Genomic DNA, 20309 nt, shown 5'->3' on the forward strand with positions numbered 1-20309 from the left:
ACCTTTCGGCCTGAGGGCCACATTGGGGAATAGAAATTGTATGGAGGGCCATGAATGCTCACAAAATTAGGGTTGGAGTGTGGGCTCTGGGGTGGGGCTGGGGATGAGGAGTCTCGGGTGTAGGAGAGTGCTTTGGGCTAGGACCGAAGGGTTTGGAGGGCAGGAGTGGGATCAGGGCTGGGGCAGGGGTGCGAGAAGGGGTTCAGGTTCTGGCTGGGGGTGCGGGCACTGGTGTCGGGCTGGGGATGAGAGGTTTGGGGTGCAGGAGGGTGCTCCGGTCTGGGATCGAGGGGTTTAGAGAGCGGGAGGGGGAATCAGGGCTGGGGCAGGGGGTTGGGGCATGGGTTCAAGACCCGACCCTGCGCCTGGGCCAGAGTGGGGCCGCACTACGCGGCTCAGCCCCTGACCCAGCGCTTGGTGCGGCTCAGGGGCCAGCTTAAAATGACCCGTGGGCCATAGTTTGCCCACCCTTGTTCTACAATGACCAGGGGCGGCTCTAGGCATCAGCAAAGCAAGCACGTGCTTGGGGCAGCCCATTTGCAGGGGCGGCAGGGATCCAGCATGGGAGCTGAGAACCAAGAGGGGGCCCTGGGAGCTGTAGTTCCTTGGTTAGCTCCCTGCCTATAGAGCCAGCCCTGGAGCAGGGAAAGAACTACATTTCCCAGCATTCCCTTGGCCACTACCAACAGGAAGGAGGGGGAGGGAGTGAGGAAGCTGAGACCTCATCCTGTAGCCTGCTGTGAATGGAGAGCTGCACTGTGAGTAGGGATTCCATATTTTAACATTCAAAAAATAGGACACTCCACGGGGAGGGAGGGTAGCCCCACCCTGCCCCCATCGACTCCCTCCGACTGCAGAAACCCCACAGAAACCCCAACCCATCCAACCCCCCTGCTCCCTGTCCCCTGATCACCCCCTCCCGGGACCCCTGCCCCAACTGCCCCCCAGAACCCCACCCCCTATCTAAGCCCCACTGGTCCTTGTCCCCAACTTCCCCCTTCCTGAGACCCCCCCCAACTTCTCCTCTAGGACCCCACCCCCTACCTGTCCCCTGACAAACCCCTGGGACTCCCATGCCTATCCAACTGCTGCCTGTCCCCTAACTGCCCCCCAAAATCCCTGACCCATTTAACCCCCCATTCTCCCTGCCCCTGACTGCCCCCCCAAACCTCCGCCTCATCCAACCCCCCTGCTCCCTGTCCCTTGACTGCCCCCCCCGGAACCTCCTAGCCCTTCTCCAACCCCCCAGCCCCTTTACCGTGCCACTTAGACCAGCGTGTCTGGCTTCGTGCAGCGCCAGACACGCTGCTGCATACATGCTGCTGTGCTCCCCTGCGGAGCCACAGCGCCCCCCCCCTACCCCCAGCACCTGCCTTCCAGATTTGAACACGTCAAAAGTCAGGAGTGCTCAAGCTCAGTTTGGCCAGCTGTTACACTTGCTGTAGAAAAAGTAGGATAAAATTGAGCAAGAAATGCTTCCCAGTGGTTATTAGGACTGGAATTGCTGTTTTCAACAGCCATTGCCTTTTGTTTGTTTGTTTGTTTAAAAGGAAGACAGCGATATTGCATTGGCAAATTCCCCATAGAAAGAAAGAGTGGAACAAAAGAATAATAAAGGCACCTCAACTTTTCCTCATTTATGTAGGACAGTCTTATAATATGCATCCAGATATCCTCCAGTCACACAAGCTGAAAATTGTTCCACTTTACTGCAGTTCTGTAACCATATGGGAACCAATCCTGTCTGTGTTCTGTGCACATCTAAAATTCCTGCTGAATGACCTGCCGTGGGAGCGAGTTACCAGTGACCCAGGGCTGCGGTGGAAGGAGGGTGCAGGTGAGGGGGGTGAGCCCAGGGCTGGGGCGGCAGGAGGTGTGTGTGGGGGGGGGTAGGGGGAACCCAGAGCTGGGGCGGCAGGGTGTGTGCGCGTGTGTGTGTGGGAGAGCCCAGGGCTGGGGCGGCAGGGGGGTGCGGGTGAGGGGGGTTAGAGCCCAGGGCTGGGGAGGCAGGGGGGTGCAGGTCAGGGGGGTGAGAGCCCAGGGCGGGGGAGGCAGGGGGGTGCGGGTCAGCGGGTGAGAGCCCAGAGCTGGGGAAGCAGGGTGGTGTGAGTGGTGGGGGAGAGCCCAGGGCTGGGGCGGCCGGGGGGTGCGGCGAGGAGCCCAGGGCTGGGACGGGGGGCAGCCAAAATTTTTTTTGCTTGGGGCGGCAAAAAACCTAGAGCTGGCCCTGACAATGACCTGCATGCCACACTTGGCAGGGACTCCACCAGCACCCTCGATGTGACTGGGGACACTTTGTGTGAGCTGGGTGTGGAAACCCCTGCAGTGCTCAGTGGGGGGGGAGGGGAAGACATAAATCATAGGGCAAGCCAGGAGCTATTTCAAACTCTGCCAGAATCAAGCCAATCCCACCAGTTTCACAGAGATGAGCCTGCTGACGAAGGAAAGGGCATGCAGGTAAGTGTATGGATGCATTATTTCTTAGGAGCATGTTTGTTTCCCTTTTCAGTGCCCTGTGTCCCTTTCCCTGCCCTTCTTCCCTATTTAAAAATTGCCCCCCTCCCATCTGTACCAGTTAGAGAATAAAAGCAGCAATTTTTGATTCTTCAATTTACTTTGTAAACCAGCTCTGGGCATACAATTCAATGCTTTGGAATGCATAGCAATCAACTACTACATGGGCAAAAATAAATTCAAACAGCTGAGTGTAGCAGTCCAAATTACACTGTCTACGTCAGCTCACTGCCCTGGGCTCTAACAGAGGTAGAAGAAAGAGGTAGAGGTGGCATTTGCTTTGCCTTCCTTTGGCTCTTTGGGTGGGGAGGCAGGGGACATAAATCTCCCTATGTGGTGTTTAGCTTCTTGACCACCCACAATGAGGCTTTCATGGAGATACTGTGCCATCCCCTCCTGAACGTTTCTAGGGATGGCACCATCATTTCTTCCCCCACCATAGGACCCATTCCCATACCACTCTTTGAAGGGTTTCGCTGGTACCAGTGCAGTAAGCAGGCTGGCAGCCCTATGGTGGCTTCGGGATGCCAGTAGCAGCTGTTTTCTCTGGGCATTTGCCACCCTTAGACTTGAGATATCGGCCAAAATCACTGCTGGCTGTGAAAATATTGGCACCATGCACTGCACTTTCCCTGTACTCATACCCAGGGCTGCCCAGCATATAAAACTCCCATGCAATAGTCCTGACTCAGCGTATCTTGAGCTGCAGAGTGGTGCTGTAATGAGAGGCTAAAATGACAGCATTTTTTATTAAAGATCATGATGAGACTAATGTAAGGCAGGTTTGAGCCTTATCATCACTCCCTTTCTGTTGTGACTGTAAATCTAACACTAGCTGTTGCTCTGCTCAGCAGCCTCTGGCATGGTGGCCTTGAGCGGTGACCCCTTTGCATCTGCTGAATGCCTTACATGGACTAGATGAAGAAAGAAGCGGCCCAAGGAGGACATGTTCTGTGAGCTCCACCAGTCTTCTACAGCTCCTGACCACAAACACAGGGACTGGAGGTGCTGAAGGGTTAGAGCAGGGCGAAGGACTAGGCATGGAGTGAGTGGCTGCTGGAGAAGAGGCAAAGGGACAGCAAAGTGCATTATGGCTTTGCTCAGGCAACGAGCAAAAGGCCAAAGACCCTGTCCACAACAGCCTTCCCATTCCATGGAAAACTCCATGGTCACTGCTCCCTATACTCCCCAGCATAACAGGTGGCATCATGGCATGAATCCTACCACTCCATGCCAGGGGAGAACAAGAACGATGGTTACACCTACACCACTGACCTGTGATAGCTGCAGGCTCAGCCAGCTCGCACAGTGCACTACTTGTTTTTAAACATGAATGAACCGTTGTAATGTGTTTTACTTTTTAATTTGTAAGCATCTATGTTTATTGTTGTAATTGGTTTGTGTAAGCATGGGGCACACTATTACAGTGCTGCTAAAAAAATCTGTAACTTGTTTATTTGCACACAAAGTTTTAGTTTTTGAAACTCAGCGTATACTCATTAGTTTGAACCAAGCAGCCAAGCCAAATTACAAGTCATATCAGGCCTCATCACCCACCCATATTTAAGGTCTATACACATGAAGGCACACAAGTTCCCAAAAGTACTACACTACTCAAGCTTACAGTTAAAATGGTCTTTTAAGGCCTCCCTTACAGCTCCACGGTTGACTTTTCTAATAGCCTTTGTGTCTGACTGTTCAAAGTCAGCAGACAGCTGGCCCACCTCACCCCTCCACTCTGCTGGTAGCCTTTCCCCCTTCACCTCCCAGGTATTCTGGAGTACACTACATGCAGCAATACTAATAGAAATGTTTGCCTTGTTGAGAGCCAAGTAGTAATTAAACATCACTGGTGAGCTCTGAGATTACCAATGGGACATTCATCAGGGAGCTTGCACCTACTCAGCTGGGAATTGAATCTTTCCTGGGCTCTGTCAGGGTGGCCAGTGTACGGTTTCATGAGCTAGGGGAACAAAGTTCCTCCAGAATCACTATAATCATTTCAACATCACCAGTGTGAATGCCATGGTCGGGGAAAGATGGGGTGGTGCCAGAGTAAGGATGTTTGCCCCATCTAGCCTCACCCCAGTTCGGGAACCTCATTGCTTCAAATCCAGCTACTACTTCCTGCAGAGCAGGATACACTTGATGGCCTTGCACACTTGGATGCCCATGGCCCCCACTGTGGATTTTTCCAATTCTGAACAGATTCCCCACTGGTCAATAGCAGTGTGCCTGTGCAAGGTTCCATAGTATGCTCACCACTCGCTTTTACGCTGCCAATGCTGCTCTAATGCTGGTGTCTCTGCACTGGAGGGCTGGGGCGAGCTCGGCACACAGATGCAGGAATGTGGGCTTTTGCATCCAAAAGTTCTGCAACCAATGCTTGTCATCCCAAACCTGCATTACGATGCCACCCAACAATCTGCGCTCATTTCTCAGGCCCAGAAGCTCCTATTCACCATGTGGAGTTGCTGTGTGAAGGCCAGCAACCACCTGACACTTTTATTCACTGTGTCCATCATCCATTCATCATCCGTGAGAAGCTCTTCTTCCTCCTTGCACACTTGATTGTAGTTGTACATGCTGAAGTTTCAAAAAGTGGCATGTAGAAATTTTAAAAGTGGTGTGAAAATTATGGGACAGAAAAAGTGAGATTGTGGGATTTGACCCCTTTCCCAGCAATTTCTGGGTGACTTGCTGGTGTCCCTCAGTGCACTGTGAAAATGTCCCATGAAGCGTAGCGCTGGATGGTGATGTGAGGTACACTGGTATACCTACCGTATTTTCTATTGACACAACCAGCTGTGGTGAGGACACACAGTGCCGACACAAGCACCCATGTGCCTGAGCAATATAAAAAAATTGGCAGCTCTAAGCTGATGTAACTTATGTTGACCAAACTATAGCACAGACACAGCTTCAGTCTTTCCTGTTCAATTTTTTATAAATAAAATCAATGGACCAGGGACTTGAACCTCTTACATCCTAGAGTGGCCTAACTACCATTCTATAGAGCTATTTTCTTGCTAGGTCCCTGACACAGTGAATAGTCCTTGGGCCATGGTATAGTTCTCCTGGCAAATTTCCCCATGTAGACAAGCCCTTATGAAGCTTGTCATGTTACTATACTCAGAGAAATGGACTAAAAACTTTATTTCCACTGCCTTGTTCTGTGGACACAGGGTCTTCAGTCTAGAGGGCTGTCAAGCCAGCATTCTTTCACAAGCACTAAAAATAAATGTATTTTAAAGAACTAAAAAGCCCAAACGCCAGTATACTAAACAGATACACTTGATCAACATGGCACAAAATTGCAGCAAAACCACAAATCTGAATAAATAAGTATCAATTTTATTGAATCATGAATAATTTAAGACTGGTACAATCATCAGCTTTATTTTCCATGACACTGGGGGCGGGGGCCATGATCTCAAACGGACCATTTGCAAATTCCAATCCTAAATGACAACTGAAAATTAAATAGGGAGGGGAACAGATGGCAAACATCATACCGTACACAAAATACTCAATTCCTAGTTTTCTCTTTAAAAATGGCTAGAAAAAATTCATCAAAATGCAGCACTTTTAATCAAATATTTACATTTCTATGTTACAGTGGAAAAAATGTACATCTTATAGAACATATTTCATAAACTGTTCCACTGGAAACAACTAGATCAAAACAGCAACCTTCCATTTAATATCCACAAAGACTTCTTTTTTTGTTTTTTGTTTTTCTTGAAAGAATTGCCACATTTAGACAAGATTCAATACACATAATATCGAAGTTAAGCATCAACAATGAAATAGTTTTTTCTTCCAAAATGTACAAAAAAAAAAGCTAGCCAAACCCACCCTCAACTAAAACTGTCTCCATGTTTCAGTTATGGCCTGTACAATTCTTGGCAGTTCTGAAGGAAAAGAAATGGTTTAAGCTTCCAATTTATAACTCAACATGAATGTTGCATAGAATCTTGTTTTTTTGTTTTGTTTTTGTTTTTTAAAAAAACAAGCCAACTTTGTAGAAAAAAAGGCAAAAAAATTGGAAGCATTTTGGACAAAGCCTTAAAATGAGAATAAATTCATTAAAAACAAAGTTTTCTAAGCTATACTGAAATCAGGGTGAAGATAAGAAATGTGCATAACAGGTAACCCTGCTTCCCGAAGTTTCAGAAAGGACACTGAGTTTTGTGAAGATTAAAATGACTAACCTACTCAAAGTCGCCTCTTTTACAGTACCCCAAATTTTTGTCAATCAGAGAGGAGCAGATAGATAGAAACCCTTTCCTGCATCTGAACACAGGATTAAAAACAAAAAATAATCTGACAATTTCAAATGTATTTGTAGGGTTCAGTTAAAAGTTTGCTGAGAAATGCAGTGATGTTAAGTCAGCTTAGGCTCTATCCTGCAAACAGAGCCACCCAGGCACAAGGGTCTACTTGCATGGATTCAGTCTCAGGTTCAGGTATTCAGTTTCTACCCAGATTCACCGTAGTAGCAGGTAAAGTCAGTGCTGGGAAGCAGAATTGTTAGATTGCTGAGAAATGAATCACTCTAACATCAGCACGCGCTGCATATGATTCCATATGAGTGTAGCCCATTTTACAGTAAGAAGATCTGGTTTAATAAGGTTGATTGAGTAACACTTTGCCTTCCATTTAAATATGATATAATCTAAATTAGAGTTCAGCAAGGTTAAAGCAGTGACACCAGCTCAGGGGATTTTCCCCTCCCCGTCATTAAAATATTTTACTTATTCTTTTACAATTTCTTTTTTTAAAAAGATCATCAAGACTTGAAAGCTGTAATGGGAGCCGATTCACGACCAGCTCTCATTGGATAAAGACAAAAAAGTAACTACAGTTAAATCACAGATAGTAGAAAGTCATGAGGGATAATAAAATTATCCATTCAAACTGAGTCACAGAAGCATGAACTTGTGTCTGTTACATTATTTTAAATCCAGAAGGATTAACAAGCTCTTAAAAAAAAGTGTTTGTAATAAGTTTTCTACCTGTACGCTGAAAAAACAGCAATCGCTTTTTTGTAGTTTAGTAGCGATAGCATTTTTCATCATAGAAAAGCTTTTTTTCCCCCTTGCATTGAATAAACAGTTATCCAATGAACTATTAGCTGCAGATTGATATGAACCTGAAAGGTTATCTCATTTCCCTCCTTTTGTTACCGTCACATTTAAACAAAATCTAATATTTCACACAAACAATATTCACAGCAATTTGTTGTTATATTCCAAGAGATGACTTGTTTAGCCCTGTTTGTTTACTTAGATAAAACCCCATAATATACAGCACTAATGTAATTAATACAATTAGTACAAAATAAGTAAGGCATCACTTTAAAATTCAGCACCAAAATATAGCTGGAAAGGCTTATACAGATCAATGTTGAGGACTGCGGTTCTTGCTGAGTACAGCCTGAGACAGCTGATGTGTGGTGGCTTTATTGAAAGTATTTGCTCCCAAGGAAAGGAAAGTGCAATTCTTTGTGAGGTGTTCTTGCTCCCCAACAGAAGTACAAGCCTTAATACTGAAACTGTATTGTGTGCGTGTGGAGAGGAGGAGGAGAAACAGAGAATCAGGTTCACAGCTCAGCCATAACCCATGAGCAACTTTTAAACTTTAAAGAGATAGTACCCCCCCTTTTTAAGACCTGGATAAGACAGCTTCGATGAACCGCCAAAATACTACTTTCTGCTATTTAAAAACCAAACAAGATTAAATGATGTTACCAGAGTAGCAGTGGACTGCCTGCAGAGCTGAGCTTTAATGAACCCCTTTTGCAGTTGTAATGGTCAGAGAAAGAAATCCCTGACAAAAAAGTCTTAGAAAACAGCTATAAAATTCTAATACAAATGGTAAAAACTGAAGGCCTGACTATACCCTAATTGGGTGAAATTCACCCCCTATCCATAGGGCGAACAGAGAACCTATGCACCTATGAAGTTCCACTTAAGCTATGGCATTTAAATGGGGCATAGGCCCTCTGCAGAGGAGTGAATTTTGCTCACTTACACCAGTGTAAATCAGGAGTAGCTCTACTACAGTCAATGGAGGTTTACTGGTGTAAGTAAGAGGAGAATCAAGCCCTGAATATCAAAGGGGTACTTGGTCTTTAAAATTCTGTAGGATGGTTGGTTACACAGTGTTTGAAAAAAAACCTGATTTGTTTAGACTGTACATATATTTCTATTTATATATCTGTAAATCTCTATAAACACATGGTGAAATAGAGGAAAGCAAGCCAAGGTCTCAGACTGGCAAGGAGAGCAGCTTTTTTTTATTTTAATATTTATTTTAAATTTCCCTGTCTTGCAGCTTTGCCTTTTATGGACCATTATTACCAAGGCAAGCGACATATTATAGCACCAGAACTATCCGCAGCTGAGGTTAGTCTGCAAAACTGATTAGTAGAAATCCAGCCCTCACCCAAATGTGTTTGGTCAGAAGCAACATAGGCAATAAACATCCCTCCCCTCTCCTTCTGGACAGTACATGGCACAATGCTGTTTGTTTCATAGCTGTGAAGTGTTTTGTTTTTTTTAAATGTCTTCAGTATCTTAGGCATGAGGGCTTACAGTAACTAAACAGAACAAAACAAAGACATAGTGCAGTTCTTATAATTGTAAAAAGAAAAACAGTACAAAAGTTGTTTGGGTTACCTGCACCCACATTCAAGACTGACTCAAATAAAGTGTCTTGTTCTTGCAGCTCTAATACTGAGACATCTGCCCAGTCCAGTAACAAGTTATCTTCATTAGTTTCTGATAAAGATTCTTGTAAAGTAGGAGAGGGACAGTGGGAAACCGCCTGTTTTCTGTCTGCTGAAGATCACAACGTCGACTCCAAGGATGAGTCAAGGATGTCATCATGATGGCTGTTGCTGTTGGAGTCACTGTCATAACTCTGGGGGCTCGAATAGTTGGCTGCCTCTTGCAGTCTCATTAGCATGTTCATCTAAGAAAGCGCGGAAAAGGGTTAAGGGTTATTTGTCTGCTGAGACGAAAGAATCTTAATACTATATAACAGTCATATTTGCACCCACATCACTCATGTGAAACCAGTGCAAGAGAGAGGGGAAAATTGGGATATTTCTTTCTGAGACTCTCAAACTTGATACCAAATGTAAAGCAATTCTCACAGCACTCCGTGAGATAGGCAGTTGTTATTACACCCCTCCTAAGAGAGACTGAAACTGAAATGCAGAGCAGTTAAATGACTTGCTCTAGGTCACACACAGAGTCAGTGGAAGAGCTATAAAGATTCCACAGCTCCTTATTCCCAGCCACTTGCACTAACCAGTGTTAATATATATTAACTAGAATTCTGTATTTCTAGAAACAGGTCAGAAAAAGAGATCTATTAAATTAGACAACGGATAATAACATCTCTGTGAATGTGTGCATAACATAGTGGAAATGTAAGGTGATTCTTCAATATACCCAACTGATTTTGGAGACGTACATGATTCCGAACAATAGTTTAAGAGTAACAAGCAATTATTGCAATAACTGTTTTCACCAGGAAGAAAGCTGCATGAACTAGTGTTACCATCAGGCTCATATTAAAATGTGCATTAGCAAGCAAATCCAAAGCTTAAACTATTGTATATATTGTGTACAATGTTTAAAATCTTGGTTTCCATACACTTGCATGCTACTTGCTGAATAATAAATTAGACACCAATTATGTAAGCCTGAACCAGAAAAATCGCTCAATATCATAGTGACATGACTATCCTGTGATCTTGGCCGGGCAGGTTAGGTCAAGAATTTCCATGACATTATACTAATGTGTTCTATTAAATCATGTATTTGCATACTTTATATATACACACAAACACCAGAAATATGCAAAAGGCATCTAGTTTATTGTGCAAAGCTTTACATGAGGTGGACAAAGTTTCCTTCATATTCTTATAGCCATTTTAGATACACTCTCACAGCTAGGAGATCTGAGTATTCTCCTTCATTGTATCGGGCAGAATTACACCTGACACACTGGTCTCCTGTGGCAGTGCATTCCACAGGCTGACTGTACTCTGTGGCAAGAAATATTTCCTTGTAATTCTAAAACATTTAACCCTCTTAGCTTGTCACTTACTCTTTCATTCCTATTTGTTTTTCCCCCCTAGAAAGTACAGTATATCCTAATTAGCTCGGGAGCTTTAGATGAGAGAACTCACCAAAGGATCTCCTTCAGCATCACTCGGGGGAACTTGTTTGCTAGTTGAACCTTCCCGTGGCATTGAGTACCCATCAAATCCAACATCTTCAGGCCGCAGTTGCAGCAACGGAGGCCACTCGTGGTGCTGTGGGGTGGCTGCCCAGGGATACGTGTCCATTACCCATTTGGCTGGATCCTCCCAGGGAGCTCTCCTTCCATACAACTAGAAAACAAGAGCAAATGTATCTCTTAACATAGGTCTGTAATATAATGGGAACTACTACTTTAGTCCATGCTTGTCTCATCAAAGTGAACTCTTGTGTCATGGTTCTCCCAGTGTGGAAAACACTCTGAATGAAGGCTGGCCAAACAGGGTGTGACTTTCATCCTTATTACTCTGACTGTGAAGTTCTAGCTATGTAATGGTAACTGACTCAGAGGAGGCTGAGCATTTCCTTTGAGACCACAAACCCTCTTAATCTGCCACCAACTGGGGAGAAAGAGAACCTGAGAACAAACAACCTTGCTTCAGAAGTTGAGTGCACCACCTCTCTGTTCCTATTTCTTTTGGACTAAATAAACAAAATACAAGTCACTAGTGTACACATCCTGTCTGTAGTAGAATACCAAATATTTGCTTTCAAAGTCACCAAGAAGTTGCAGTAGGTTGCTAGAACATATAAGTGTAGCTGCTCGATGCTTTTAATCAGAAACTATGGGGATGAATGCCAAAGAAATACTTTTTGAAGTCAATGGACTTTTGGACTTTCTCTGTGCTCACACTAGTGAGAGTGCCAGCAGAATCTGGCTCCGTATGATCAGCCTCGAAACACACACACCTCCAGAAAGGTGTTTTGATTTGAACATAATGGTCAGGAAAACACAGCCAGTGCTGCTGAGCTAGATCATTTGTTTTATTTTTAAATAAACGCTCTTTGATCTATTCAGATCACTTAGTTTTCATTAGATGAAAACTCACTATTGAGCCACATGGGTTGCAAAAGCAGATGCCAAATGAAAAGAGATCTTCAAGTTTTCACTTCTGCTATAGGGTGACTGCCCTTCAGGACCTGGATTTCAGTAGCTGCTCTTTGTTACTTAAGCTCAAAGGATTCAGACTTCCCCTTTACGGTGTACAGTGATGAGTGAAGCAATAAGACACAGTAGGAGGTCATGGTTGTATTATGAGAACATCTGAATGCCTTTAATCCACGGGGTATAACTCAGTGCTAACCCTCACCCCAAATCCCTTTATTGACATTAAGAACACTTTTTATGATGAAGGCAAATGTGTTTCTACACACGGAAATGGTTGATGTTGGTATTTTAGAAAGCTGAAAAGCAACTGAGCTGTGAGATTCTCAGATTAATCCCAATGCTCTCATTTTAGATTATTCTCCAGACATCTGAACAAAGCCTCAACCCAAGAATGTTTACAATACAGAATGCAAAAGCCAGCCTCAAAAAGGATATTTAGCCATGAATCCATCCTCCCTTACACTCTTAGAAAGCTCAATTGAAGCCAAATTCCTGAAGTCCTGGCTCCTCACCCTCAGTCAGCATTCTGTCTCTCAGAATCTATCCCCACCCAACACTGATTTTTTAGATGTATTTTTCCAGAAAATAATTACAGTCTTGAACAGACTTCCTCACAAACAACCAACCAGGACATAAATAAAATAAAATATCATTTTGAGATTAATTTGTTGATTTTCATATCATAGTCTGAAAAGTAGCGATGATCAACAACCCCCATATATTAAGCACTAATAGGTGGAACTGGAGAGGAATAAATGAGGAAAGAGACAGAGAGACTGGTGTATCACCAGTTCCACACACTAACTTCAGTGCAGTTACTCCCGATTTATATTGGGATAAGTGAGGAGAAAAATCAAGACCACAGATTTTCCATTCATTTCTGGACAAACAGACTCCTCTGACAATTTTGGAAACTAAAGATTTAAAAATATCTGAATGAGACAGCCACTTCATAACTGTCACGAAAGCTGTTCAGTGACTAAACAGCTCCTATGAAGAGGAAGTACTTTTCCTTTAGCAGAAGTGGTGGGGATAAAGGGATTTGCCAACTCTTTCAGAGCTCAAGAACAGCTCAGTTTCCTCCAACTTCCACCCACTTATCTATCATGGAGGCTGCTATCCTTATTGGCCAAGTAGGGCTCGTTAGGGCAAACTCTGAAGCCTATCAGTGCTATTTCTTATATTGGCTATTACTGTCGATGGCACTGGGAGCAATAGACAACTACTCCCCTCCTAGTCCAGCATGCTGTCTCCAGAACAATCCAAAAAGAATGGTCCCAACCAGTGGCCTCGTTAGAGAATCAAATCTAGTTCTCTTGGATGGAGATGGGGAGTGTCAGCACCAAATATGCACCAAGACAATAGTGTTTGAATGCTATTAGCTACGCGGAAGAAATAGCACAATGATTAAAATGATCTTCCAATGAAACAAATGTGCTACTGAGATTAATGTACTTAAAGGGAACATCATCATCTGAGAAATGTTTTCTCAAATTTTTGCTGTTTGTGATAGTGAATTAGATCAGGAAGATTAATAGCCAAAGGTCCAGTTCTGTTACTGATTCTGCCGACTGAAGACACATCACAAAAATGGAGTAAGGCACTACTCAGTCTGAGTAAGGGTGGCAGAATGGTGCCCTGAATACATACAGAAAGAAACAAACTCCACAGCAACATCACATAAGAGGAGACTTTGTTACAAAGATACATATATAGCAAACAGATTAATTCCTTCTTGGAAGATTCTGATCCCATCAAATTATATGAGCCAAGTGGTTTATTCCACTGGAGCCACCAAGGAGTTTAAAGTTTATGTGCAATGGTGGTGTATATAAATATAGATTTATATATATATGGCAGCAAAGTGCAGATTAAGAAATTATGCAATGATTAATTGCTTTAAATGTTAACATTTATTCCATTCTGAATTTATGCCCAAGCGATCAAATGAGTTGGCACAGTTGTCCAGTAGGTGGAGCCAGTCAGTCTTAAACCCATCTTTCCCTTCTCAAAAAGAAAATATTCTTCATAATCATTTAGTTAGGTTTCAATGTAAGTTGTGGTAAACTGGGTCTACTATTTAAATCTGTTTCCCCAACGTATGGAGCATTCATCACAGCTGCTAAGCTGCTAAGAAGTGGAGAGATTTGTAAACTCTACATAAGGCTCCTGGGTATTGAAAAAGACAAATGTTTCCATTAATTCCTGACTCCTGACTCCAAACCCCCTGCTCTAGCCAGAGATATGCTGGCTCCCATAAAAGGTAAAAGTGCCAGTACTATCCCAGCTTTCTAAAACTGCTGGAGAACCTGAATTTTTAATCAAATGCTAAGTGCAGGCAGTTCAATAACTCTGCTAAAATTTGAGTTAATGAAGGCTTATTTACAGACCCCGGAGGCACTGCAAAGAAATTCAATCAATATTTCATCACCTGGACTGAGAAAAAAATAGACAAAGTGCCCATGAGAACGATCCTAACACTCGTTCAATAAATCTCTCCCCATGCTGCTTAGTTTCTCTGCTGACAGATAGCTAAAGGTTGTGAGTTCATTGGCCATTGTAAACATACTGCAAATTCACATTTAGTTTTAAGAAGGAAAATTAGGGATAATACTGTAAATGGATGCTTTCAAGTATGGCATTTTAGATGTGGGGTAACATTTTCAAAAGAGCTTAAAAAACTTAAAAGCCTAAATTCCATTTTCAAAAATGGTTTAGGGCACTAAGAAGCCTAATTCTCATTGAAACTCAAAAGGGATTTAGGCTCCTAATGCCTAAATCATTTTTGAAAATTTTACCCTAAGTCTCAGGTAGCTTCTAGAGGAAAGTATTAATGTGGTTCTATTGCATCCAGTATCTCCTTGCTATTTAGACAGAAAACCTATTCAGGTTTCACATTTGACTTCCTCACCTGTAGTCCTTCTCTGACTGCCTCCAAAAGATATGGGATAATAGAGTAGTTCCACAAGTCAGTAAACCAGACTCTAGAACCATCCACGTCTATTGGACAAGAGAGAAAGAGTCGTGGACCTGGAAGGGGAAATTAAAGTCTCATCATTAACATGGTTTGCAGCAGTTAATTCAAAAGCAATATCAAACACCAACTCTAAGTTCTTTGGAGACTGTAACTTAAGAGGTGAGAAGAAATGTACAAATGTCAGCACCTGCTCTTTTTGAGATAATTTGAAAGTCCCTGAATTACCTCGATACTGTGTTGCATTCAAGCAGGAACCAATTACCGAGTTCACAAACAGAATTTTAAAAACTCCTTTATGTCTACAATCTATTTATTATGAACCCTTGGTACAGTTTTGCTTGATAGCATGGTCAGTCTAAAAACGTGGCTTTTATAAATCATTTCCCCGCAATGGCTATTTAATTCCAGTGGAATATGAGGAACTGGAATATATCCTCTCAGTAACATCAGAGAATACTTTGGTGCTAGAATGTGAATTCTCAGTTCTCACCAATAGTAACATCAGAGGAACTGTGAGCCTCCAAGAACTTGTTGAGATGCTGCCAGACCTTGGGAATCCAGTCAATGATTTTAACCAGTTCTGCATTTCTCATCCTACCACTGATTTCTGTTTCAATTAGTTTTCGTCTCAGGAAACGACCAAGAAAGCCCTTGACTGGCTCAGTGTGGTTAGCACATAGCACCCATCTAAAGCAGAAGAAGAGAAGTGTCAGAGATTTACCTGTTATTCTAGAGAGTAGTAAAATGACAGGTTAGGTCCTGAGTGGGTTTTGTTCATCCTATCTAGCTGATATTCTCTTTATATTCTCAGCTAAGCAGTAGAACCATAACCATCAGGTAATTTGGCAATTTACATACAGTACCTGAAATTGTGGTGTAGTTGAAGGTTAGGTGTTGAGGATGTGGCCTGGTTCATTGTGCCAATAATGTAAGGACTATGAGAAAACATTGAACAAATCAGTATTTGTAAACTCATTTCTAGGCAATAATTAAAACACATTTAATAAGTAACTTTCAAATTAAGACCTTTACAACCTTAATATTCAGCTAGGTTTACTCCAGCCCCTAGTCTACCAGTGCAGTTTATCTGCAGGTATAAATAATTACACTCACATTTTTGTACCTGCAATGAATTGTGGGTGCAAAACTAACACCTCAAAATAGAGGCCGTCACTGAAACTGGGTTCTTAATATTCAAGGGCTATTGTGTGTGATGAATACAATTTACCCAAATACTTTACTACATTTTTATTACATATACACACACACATATAATTTTTTTAACAGTTCTATGTAACTAGACTCTGCTGACAGAATCAGTTCTAGCTGTCTCAGATCATAGTATCAAAAATAATCTGATACATGTTGTCTAGAATGTATTTTATTGATGGGGGTATAAGTCTGGCTCTGTGGAAGGATCTGTTTTAGGGTTTGAAGAGTGGGTCTAATATCCCATTACCATTTATGGTACTTGCAGTTCAGAAGCCCATTGAAGATCTCTCCTAGGGAGCTAACATGATGCAAATTGTCCAGAATGATGACAAGAGGCATATCCACAGCATTATTTTCGCTATTACATTGGTCAGCAAGGTTGGACAAGTATTGACGCAGTTCCTGCAAAGAATATGTAGAAGAGAAAGCTGGTTTTCATCTTATTCCTTGGAAACCCAGTTAACAGAGAAAAACGATTTGCTATTTGACTGTTGGATTCAGTTCTAGAAATGCTCCTGATAAGGAATATAACATAGCCTGCTTTGCTTTAGTCACAAGAGGTCAGATTGTTCCAAGTGGAGTAATCATATGACTTCTACTTTTAATTTTTGTTTTAATCCGAATACTTTCGGGTGTTACAGACTCAAAGATGTACCAGGAGTCCTGTTTGGGAAGCCTATTTGGGGATTCCCAGGGGCCGTCTGCCTTTTTGCTAAAGCACCTTGCGCTACACTGTTCTGGCCACGCTACACAGAGCGCTGAGATGTTTTAAGAACTTACTCATATCTCCGTATACTGGGTAAGCAGGTGAGAAAGTTGCAGAAGGAGCAGTGCACCTCAGCTGCTCATGCTTGCCATGTTTGATCACGTTCTTGCCATTGTGTTACTAACTACAGCACAGAGAACGAGCCCGGCCATGATGCTCATTTGCGGAGGCAGAAGTTAGATGGCTTGGACAATGGCATGAAAGAAGGATGAGTTCAGTGCCACTGCTGAACATTTGGGTGAGGTTGCTCTCATCTTCTCTAAAGTGTGCATTAAACAGGATGGCCCAAATTATATCAATTGCTAGTGACCACACTTTCCAGCACTTTGCTCCAAAGCACTCTCTACTCCACCTGAGGCCATCACATACATAGCTTGGCAGGACAGCTTTGTTTTCTTACCTACAAACCTTACCAGAGGTATACACAGAAAAATGCTGCTGCTATTATTTGTAGGCACATAGCCACTCTAGCTTTTATGTTAATACAATGTAGAGGGGCATTATACTGTTACCTTTTTTTTTTCAAAGCACCCAATAGCTCTCTCAAAGGTTTTACATCACAGTAGCTTACTGATATTTACTTAAAATTTAACAGCTGAATCCCTCATTTCTGGCACATAGTAGCAGTGTTTCTATAAAGATACCTTCCATTTCCTCACCTTACTGGACTTATGATCCACGTTGAAGGTTGCAATAACTCCATCAGCCAGCTCTCTGCCCTCTCTAAGTACCATAAACTCAGAAAGACGATTTGCTAGGTACGTTTTTCCAGTGCCACTTGGCCCAGACAAGATAATCCGTCTATGTTCCATTAAGAGAGAGACATATCGCTGAAGTATAGGCTTTGGAATCAGTGACTCAAACACCAGGCAGTCCAAACTGTTCTCACAGATACCTGCATTTAGAAAATCATCATCATTCAGGGGATCCATACTTTGCTAAAGTTGCTAAAAGTTTTGGTTTTTTTTTAAAAAGGGTTTTTAAACTTTTCTCTGAGTAGGAAAAATATCAGTTCCCATTGAGAAAAATGTATGTATTTCAACTGCCAAGTTTAGACTAAATTAGAGCTAAAGGGTAAAAGGAAGCACTGATCTAAAATAGAAAATCTGATTGTGTGTGACCCTGTGGCCAGTTATACCAGGAAACAACCCAAAAGCTTCACTCAGAAGTTGCAGACTCCACCCACACCAATCATAAGCAGAACCTTCCCTACCCCAGATGAAGACACCTTTCTACACTATAGCATCTCTCGTGGTAGAGAAGAGTCATGAATCAGTTAGTTATATTGAATGCAAAGTGTCTTTACTGGGACCTCTCCTGGCTCTCTAGCTCCCAGACCAGCCAACACAGCCTACGCTTCGTAAGTCCTGCCCTGGAGAAATGGTCATAGATATAATTTCTGGATAAACTATATGCCCATGAGCCATCGTCATTCTTTAGATTTCCTCCACCATGGAGCAGTGAAAGTTTATTTTGTCTATCAAGAACTGCTGGGTAAAGCCTGGCTTCCAGTTCTATTGTAGACAAATCTATTCACAGGCCATTTCATTGTCAAGTACAGTCACAGAAAGAGATACATTTACCCAGAATTTGGCCATTTATTTTTGCTCTGCAAAACAAACCTATCTATCATCAAGTCCCCCTGCCTTCACCAAACATCCAAACCATTTGAAATTAAACTCCTTCTGTGTATTATGATAGACACAGCTTCAGGCATAACAATTTCCATACAGGAGCATTTGTGCAATGTCAGCAGTCACTTTAGGCAGAACTGGCTCAGGGCAAGCACACAAAGCTTAAAAATAAACTGAAGGAAGGGAATGTTAGCACATCAACGGCTGAGAGAATTGTTAGCACCTGACTGATTACTTACAAGATCAAACATTTGTATGCACAGCTCTATATCTGGAAGGTATAAATGAATTACTGGCTTCCCACAAATTGATTAAAATAGAATTTTTAAAATAAAAATGTAAGTATATCATAAATGAGTCTACAAAGAACAAGTAAAGATATTACAAGTTGAATATATAGCTTATTTAGTATGACAAGTTTTCAAGCAACATTTTCATTCAAATTGTACTGTGGGGCTTTTAGAAGAATGTCTTGGTTCTTGGATAAACCTGAATAAACTGAAATGTTTCAGTACTTTTGTGATTATGTTTTTCCTACTTTACAGCTAATATTAACACTAAGGGCTTGTCTATTCTGTGGGATGATATGCTTCACAAGCATGTGATTTCTCAAGTGCACTAATGTGTTGCATATTCATTGGCCCATGTAGACTCTGCTGGTGCACTTTAACAAAGTACTGTTTCAAACAGTACTATGTTCAAGCGTACTTTGCACACCAGCGCTAAATTACACAGGTGAGGCTGTGGTGGTAACTTAATGGTACTGCTGCTGTGTAGGGCCATGAAAGAGAAATTGATTCCATTCCTGGGTCCCTCTTTTTCATGACAGCAAGCCTGTTCAGCCCTTTATGTGGTAGGAAGAGAACATTTTCTGTTGCTTAACAGCACCTCTGGTTGATTAAATGAGCAGCACTGTCAGCCAATAAAGGGACTCCCATATGGTTCACCTCAGCTGGAAGGAAGTTGATTATGGCACAGATCTGAAGAGAGGGAGGGGACAGAATGAGTCGCCAAAAGAAATATAGAAGATTCCCCCCTCTCCCCCTCGGCCAATTAAAGAAAGAAGGAAGGAAAGAACAAACGCAACAGAGTTCAAACCATGAATCCTGGGATCTTTTCTTGGTTCTACCTGTGACCCAACGAGGGACCTTTACTGAAGTCGATGGGCCCTGGTGGAGAAAGGTGCTAACCAATAGGAGTAAGGGTATCAGAGTCTGGCCCAAGGTGCATTCCGAATCCAGGATGAAATCTGCTGCAAGTGCAATTGTTATTACTACTACTACAGGACTAAGAAGATACAGTGATACTGAATTTGGGTACAGGCCCAATGTCCTAAAACTCTTCAGAGTCTAATGCTTAAATTAACAAATGTCACTGAAGAAGTAAGGTACAGGTGGGTTAAAGCAAGAGACAGGGAAAAAGAAATGTAATAAAACTTCTCAGATTCTCCGAGCTTCCTAAAACCATGGGCGTTATCAGATATAATTACTGAGACCTACAATGGATGGATCAAGTATAATTACCTTTGATAGTAACTGAGATGGTGTTGTTTTCGCCAACCAGATAGCCACAGGGCAGCAGTTCAGGTGTCTCGGCACTATTTGTGCGTTTGATTTCCCCAATGTTGTATCCCAAAACGCTGTCTGAATTCAATCCTAGCTGACTCACTGGATCAACATGAATGATATATTCCTGGGGTGAAAAAATAACTTCTAAAATCTACTTCCCCTGAAGGTTCTATGTCACAACACAACACACAATAACAACACTTAGGTAGTGCTTTGCATTTTCAAAGTGCTATACAAACATTATCTAATTAATCCTCACAGCATCCCTCTGAAGCAGGATGGTAACTGTTATCTCTACTTTACAAACAAGGAAGTTGAGGTAGAAAGAGGTTAATTGAATTGCCCAAAGTCATACAGCATGTCTGTCTGAGCCAAGATTAGAATTCAGTGCTCCCTGGAGCCAAGCTTGCATT

General features: G+C 42.5%; 1 protein-coding gene across 1 annotated transcript in view; it reads right to left on the reverse strand.

Moving 5' to 3' along the window:
* Positions 1-5846: 5846 nt before the first annotated feature.
* The window catches only part of NAV2 (neuron navigator 2), a 231203-nt gene continuing 216740 nt past the window's right edge, over positions 5847-20309 (reverse strand). Inside the window, exons 32-39 of the mRNA XM_029911548.1 lie at positions 19852-20020; positions 17354-17589; positions 16176-16330; positions 15580-15651; positions 15207-15403; positions 14651-14769; positions 10721-10924; positions 5847-9492 (exon numbers count right to left, since the gene is read on the reverse strand). Coding sequence (XP_029767408.1) covers positions 9367-9492; positions 10721-10924; positions 14651-14769; positions 15207-15403; positions 15580-15651; positions 16176-16330; positions 17354-17589; positions 19852-20020 — 1278 coding nt within the window. The 3' untranslated portion in view covers positions 5847-9366. The remainder of the gene's footprint in view (positions 9493-10720; positions 10925-14650; positions 14770-15206; positions 15404-15579; positions 15652-16175; positions 16331-17353; positions 17590-19851; positions 20021-20309) is intronic.

The sequence above is a fragment of the Terrapene carolina genome, unplaced genomic scaffold (assembly GCF_002925995.2).
Source record: "Terrapene carolina triunguis isolate 2854851 unplaced genomic scaffold, T_m_triunguis-2.0 Scaffold96, whole genome shotgun sequence".
Taxonomy (NCBI): Eukaryota; Metazoa; Chordata; order Testudines; family Emydidae; genus Terrapene; species Terrapene triunguis.